This window comes from Nannochloropsis gaditana (assembly GCF_000240725.1).
Source record: "Nannochloropsis gaditana CCMP526 unplaced genomic scaffold scaffold1091, whole genome shotgun sequence".
Lineage (NCBI taxonomy): Eukaryota > Eustigmatophyceae > Eustigmatales > Monodopsidaceae > Microchloropsis > Microchloropsis gaditana.
In genome coordinates this window covers 1,288-6,628 of record NW_005802862.1, presented here as the reverse complement: position 1 = coordinate 6,628, position 5,341 = coordinate 1,288, and the positions used below count along the sequence as shown (strand labels likewise).

The 5,341-nt window shown below is 50.7% G+C and overlaps 2 protein-coding genes across 2 annotated transcripts; both read right to left on the bottom strand.

Moving 5' to 3' along the window:
* Window positions 1-237: 237 nt before the first annotated feature.
* On the bottom strand, window positions 238-1,531 carry NGA_0412602 (uncharacterized protein). The gene is made up of 3 exons (XM_005852554.1): window positions 1,334-1,531; window positions 1,123-1,193; window positions 238-932 (listed from the first exon to the last, which is right to left on the bottom strand). The coding sequence occupies exons 1-3, from the start codon at window positions 1,503-1,505 to the stop codon at window positions 885-887; spliced, it is 291 nt and encodes a 96-aa protein (XP_005852616.1). The 5' UTR covers window positions 1,506-1,531; the 3' UTR covers window positions 238-884.
* A 1,665-nt stretch (window positions 1,532-3,196) lies between these two features.
* On the bottom strand, window positions 3,197-4,109 carry NGA_0412702 (growth arrest-specific 7; the record flags this gene model as incomplete). The annotated part of the gene is made up of 2 exons (XM_005852555.1): window positions 3,197-3,655; window positions 3,878-4,109. Coding segments are annotated over 2 exons (691 nt in total), but the record flags the coding sequence as incomplete, so codon positions are not given.
* Between the last annotated feature and the right edge of the window lie 1,232 nt (window positions 4,110-5,341).

Sequence of the window (5,341 nt, the reverse complement as noted above, 5' to 3'; positions counted from 1 at the left end):
AATGAGATGTCCTTTAGTCCTCTACGCGTAGCCTCAATGTGAAGAACATAAGAATATTTCATGCCGGGATGATGTGGAAAGAATGAAAAAGTATATAGATTCATTTGAGGATGGGTCGTGGCAAGGTCGTGGGACCGAAGGTTCGGTAACGGCATACGCGCCATATCGATTCCGTGGCATCTCCATGTAATATCATTTCAATGTGAAAGAAGGGAACGAAGTGCTATTCGACAACTGTATGAGTTTCCGTTAAGTTTGATTTTTCTAGTTCAGGCGTCTCACTCCTTCCATCCGAACCTTTCTTTCCTCTAAATACACAAGCAGACTTCTGCGAAGAGTTATACACGTCACCATTTCCGATTCATAAATTTTAGACTAGAAGAATGTACCTAATTTTGCTAAGGAGAGATCAGCTGCATGGATGGACAAATTCACCTATTTCCTGCAAATATGCTATTTTTTTCACGCCTTGTTCGCTGCACCGTATGAGATGATGTCACCAAGTAGTACCAGCACCGACTCCTGCGTTTTTTCATTGCATTGATTTTGATTCTCATCCGTCACGGGTTTTGGTCTCTTTTCCAGAGTATATCTCCGTTTTGTTTGTTGTTCATGTGCTTGCCCTTGTTTTTTGTGTAGTAGCGAGACATTTCATGATGAAATGCCCTTGCGTAATGCTTCCGCTGAGGTTGTACAAATCACTCCAAAGTTCTTAAAGAAAAATTTGGAAGGGAAAATTCTTGCTCCGCTTGCTCAGACCTTCCTGACTCGATTCGGTCACAGAAGCAGTGGTGTGTTGTGCGGACCAATGCTCGCGATTTCCTGCTTTCTCAATCTCGCCGCCATCCATCATCCATCATCTTTTTTAATTTTTCGGTCCGTTGCTAGGCAAACATGGCGGCGACGTCGTTGTTGTAAAACCCAGAGATAACCTGTGTTTATTGGCGCAAGAATATTCAGCACATCAAAAGCTCTCCAACGCGACACCGCACATTGGCGGTGGGCTATCAGCCTTCACCCTCCAAAATCCTCTAAATTGACCTTTTAAATCATCTTACTCGCTGGCCCTGGGCGGATCGACACAAAACTTACACAGGCAACTTATACTTCTGTTCGACTCACCTCCGCCAAATCAGTCTGCATTGCCTTGTCACGCACAAAGCGTTCGCATGCACGAGCACCATTGGCAGCTCCTGCGAGAAGCAAAGGGGCATAAGAGTGGGAATGAGTTCGACAAGACACACAACGCTCCACCGGTCGAAGCTTTTGCATATGCCACCCGCCGTGTGGTCGTGTCCACCATTCTTGATTCGAAATTTCGTTTTAAACTCACCATATTGCCCACGGTCGCCTTGTCGTACGTTGTCAAAATATTGATAAATTTGGCGTTGATACCCGCCAAGGGACGCCGCAGATGTTTCAAGGTTCATGGCAGCGGACAGGGAGAGGGATAGAAGGGAAAGTATCGCTGCACCAAGTGCACCTACGAGTAAGGATGTTCTCATCCTGTAACTGAAGCGCTGTTTGTCTGACCAGGGAGAAAGGAAACGGTACTTGAGCTGGTGCCATAGACAGGGCGATAGGGACATTCCGCTAGCCTACAAGCGACGGCCGATGCCGTCCTTCAAGCTGAAGAAGGAGACTTCTAAGGGCCTTATTTTTCAGACACAAGCCCCCGTTTGCGCACCAAACTTCTCAGATGTCACTGCTCTGCGATGGCTCACAGCTTCAGTGCAAGGCGTGTCCTCATTTTCAAGGGGGAACAGAATGCTTCGTGTCACATTTTGTGTCGGCGAGAGACCACGGGCGGACGGAAAAACGGAAAGTGGCAAGCGCCAACAAAACGTTCCCGCACCCTTAAACCCCAAAAATATTTAAAGCCGACTACACGCTGTCCGTGTGGCTATTACATCGGTCTAGAATGTTATCAGAACGAAGATTTGTGCAATAACACATCGACGGCAGCCAAAAGTATCGCTTTGTCGCATCTGGAGGAGCGTTTCGATAGTAGCTTTTCAAAAGTGCGTTCGGACAACGCAAAAAGAACATTAAAAATATCGCCTACCATCGCCGGACAGGATGGATTGAAGGAACAGTTATTTGACAAAGTTGGTAGCATGATGACATATCCGAATCAGGTGGTCAGTCTCGCGCTCCCGTCCGAGCAAATAAAATGTGAACGGGTAAAATGCCAGTGTGTTAGTGATACTCGAGTGAAGTACAGACAGACCGAAATCAGGAAGGGAAAGATGAATTTAAGATGGTTGACCCATACATCTACCATGCACGTCGTGCCATGACTTTGGTGGTCAAGAAGTAGGCGAAATCTTTTAGCTTCAGACTTTGTAAACAGCTTTGATATTTTCATCCACAGACTCTTCCTCTATAGTTGTTGGAACCGCGATAGCAGTTTCGACACAGGTACCATCGCAAAGAGGTGTCTGCGAAAAGTTATCAAACAATGTGCTGAGGCATATGAAAATTATGCGGTTCAACTTTTCCTTTTACCCTACCAAAATTGTTATTCGTGCCATTTTTTCTCATTATACACTGCCTTCAAATCATTCTGACGCACAGATAATCCTTCCCTCTTCATCTTACTAGCCCCTCGGATGTGTGAACAGATTTTCAGTCCTCACCATGCGCTTTTCTCACCGCCGCATGGGATATTGGCCCTGGTTTCCTCGTCCTGCCCCCCTACCGCCTCCTTGCTTTTTCAACACTGCTCCTGGTGCTGGCAAAGGTCGTTGTTGCCATAGACTGCCGCCAGCGGTGCTATCGGCCATTCTATCCCCACCGCCCAATCCTTGGGTCCACCCGCCACTTCCTCTCCCTCCAGTGGGATCCAACGGGTCGATTTCCTCCCGTCCCCTCTTCTTCCCTCCCCCATCTTTTCCTCCCTTTGCCCCCGTTTGCGCCAGCTCTGCCTGCCGAGCGGCTTCCAGATGGGCTTGTCGAGTTTGCTGTATGTCAGACGTCACGTCGCCTGCAATTGTTGGACGGGACCAGCGTTTCACCCCGCTAGCCGCGTGGACATAACAGATCTGTCCCGTCGCTGCGTGCTTGACCTCCTTCCACCCCTCTGGCAAGCTCCCAAGGTCATTTGCCCGGGGAAGTTCGGTGCCTCCCCGCCCGGTCGGTTCTCTCCCGTGTCCTGGTTCCCCGCCTCCTGAAGTTTCCGAGGAAAGAAAGCTACCCGGATTGTGGTTTTTCAGAGTCGGAACACCCGTGTCCCCTGACGGTACAGCCGTCGGAATTTGGGAGGAAGGGCGTTCCCACGTGGTCACATTCGTACCCGCGTGCCAGTAATAGTAGTCGCCGGAGCCCTGAGGGTCCATGACGGCTTCCCACCCTGCGGGGAGGGGAGTCGAGTCTCTCTCCACGCTCCCTTGGCCTTCCACGTCCCCCTTGCCCGTCGCTTTTTCTTTCCGAAAATTCTCTTGTTGCTGGAGAAGTTTTGCTTTTAAATTTGCCTCCTTCTGCGCGTCTTTTGCTTGCCTCTGCCTCCCAAGCTCTCGCTCCCGAAGGATTTCGAGTGTGTTGTCCTTGTGCACTGACAGGCCCCCTCCGGCAGCGATGGCCAATTCTTCCGCCTCAGCGCCGGAGTAGGTGCCTCTATTGAGGACCCTCTCAGTGACAGAGACGTTCATGCACCCTTTTGAAGCAAAGGACGAATTATACATGGGGAGTGAGGAAGATCAGACTTTTTCAAGATCTCCTCTGCCGCGCAGGTTTTGAAAAGGAGACTGGGGCAAAGAAATCAAGTGGTATAGGTACTAACTCCATGCGGAACACGTTGCTGCGCGTTTAACGTGTGGATAAGGGAGGGAGGCACGTACTATGTTACATAAAATCCCAATATTCCAGAGGCGCCTACCTTTATCGGTCACGTACGCCCTGGCAGCCGCCCTTGCTTGCTGTGCCGCAAGCTCTTTCGCCAGACGATCTCCTTGGAGGAGAGCACGTTGTTGACTGGCCATGGCAGAGTCCAGCACAGTGGTTTGAGTGTCAGCGGGCAGGGGCAAGGAGGGAGGTTGACTCTCCGTGGCGACGGCTGAGAGAGACGAAGCCGGCGTTGTAAATAAATCAAACCACAAGCCTGCGTTTCTAGGTGGGATACGTAGCATTAGCGTCGCGATTCAGTTCCTGGAAACGCAGGGCCAGTCGAGAGCTTAACACGTTCAGGCGTCATATGAACTTAATTTTTCAGACCGCCGGCGATGGCGCGAGACCGTATCAGCATTGTCATGGCCCTCACCTTTCCTTGGTTTAACATGGAATTCGAAAGACATAGAGGAGCATTCACGGACGCCGAGTTCTATAAGACAGTACATGGTGTCTGAGTGTCCCATGTTGGCAAGCGATTATTCCAGGAGGGCACGGTGCCAGGTGGACATACAAATAGTACAGCATGCTTACTATCGTCATCATCACATTTGGTTCGTTTTCACTTACCGCTCTGTCACAGGTACAAAGCCTGCCAACTGGCATACGAGGAAAACCCGTTCGCAGTGGCTGCAGTCAAAGGACTGTACACCGGCGTAGGTGGGGTGTGGCCGTTATCAAGCGTGTTGTCATACAAGACCTGTCCTTTAGGCGTGAGGTAGCCGCCTTCGTGGCCCTCTCCTGTGCATCCTTCCTCCCTTTCCCTTCGCTGCTTCATCTCCGTGGAGCCCCAGGCAAGCATGTCTTTCAACACAGACGAGGTGAACATCCTTGTGCATCGGTACCTGGTAGAAAGCGGGTACAGCCATTCAGGTATTTCAGGGCGGACGGCTACGACGCCAAGAGGAGAGGCGTGTTGGCGGTAACAGCACGTATGCTGATGCCAATGCCTTTCGGGGGCACATGTTTCATCCATATTCTTCTTGCTCACATTGACTGTACTAGATGTTCACCTCTTGTCTGTTGTGGACCATGGTCATAAAGTCGGGGCATGTGGGGCATAATCTCAGCATGGAAAAAAAAAGGCGAGCACATTGCACGCTTCTCATACCCTGATCTCCAATCATGCCCACCCCAGCCTTCACCTTCTTCAACGAAGGCGGCCTAGACAAGACGAACCTGCGCGCGGCAGACGTGCCTCCCGGGGCTTTGATCGCTTATTTGCAGAAAGGTCTGGAGTACGTCAGTATTGAGGAGCATATCAACGAGGTGCGTGCTGCTCCCACAGGGACGTTGATGGGCACGGAAGGACGTGGTCAATTGTTTCAATGCGTGCCTTGTCAAATGAGAGGTTCCCATCTAGGATTTATGCTGCCTGATGGCAGGCATATCGAGTGCTGACTGCCCGACGTGGCTCTGAGCTGCCTCTCGTCTATCGGCCAATGCGGGCACCCCA

Coding starts and splice junctions, on each gene's coding strand:
- NGA_0412602 (XM_005852554.1), bottom strand. CDS start 1,505: ATGAGAACATCCTTACTCGTAGGTGCACTTGGTGCAGCGATACTTTCC. Junction 1,194..1,333: donor AGGCGACCGTGGGCAATATG/GTGAGTTTAAAA, acceptor TGCTTCTCGCAG/GAGCTGCCAATGGTGCTCGT. Junction 933..1,122: donor TGCAGACTGATTTGGCGGAG/GTGAGTCGAACA, acceptor CAATAAACACAG/GTTATCTCTGGGTTTTACAA.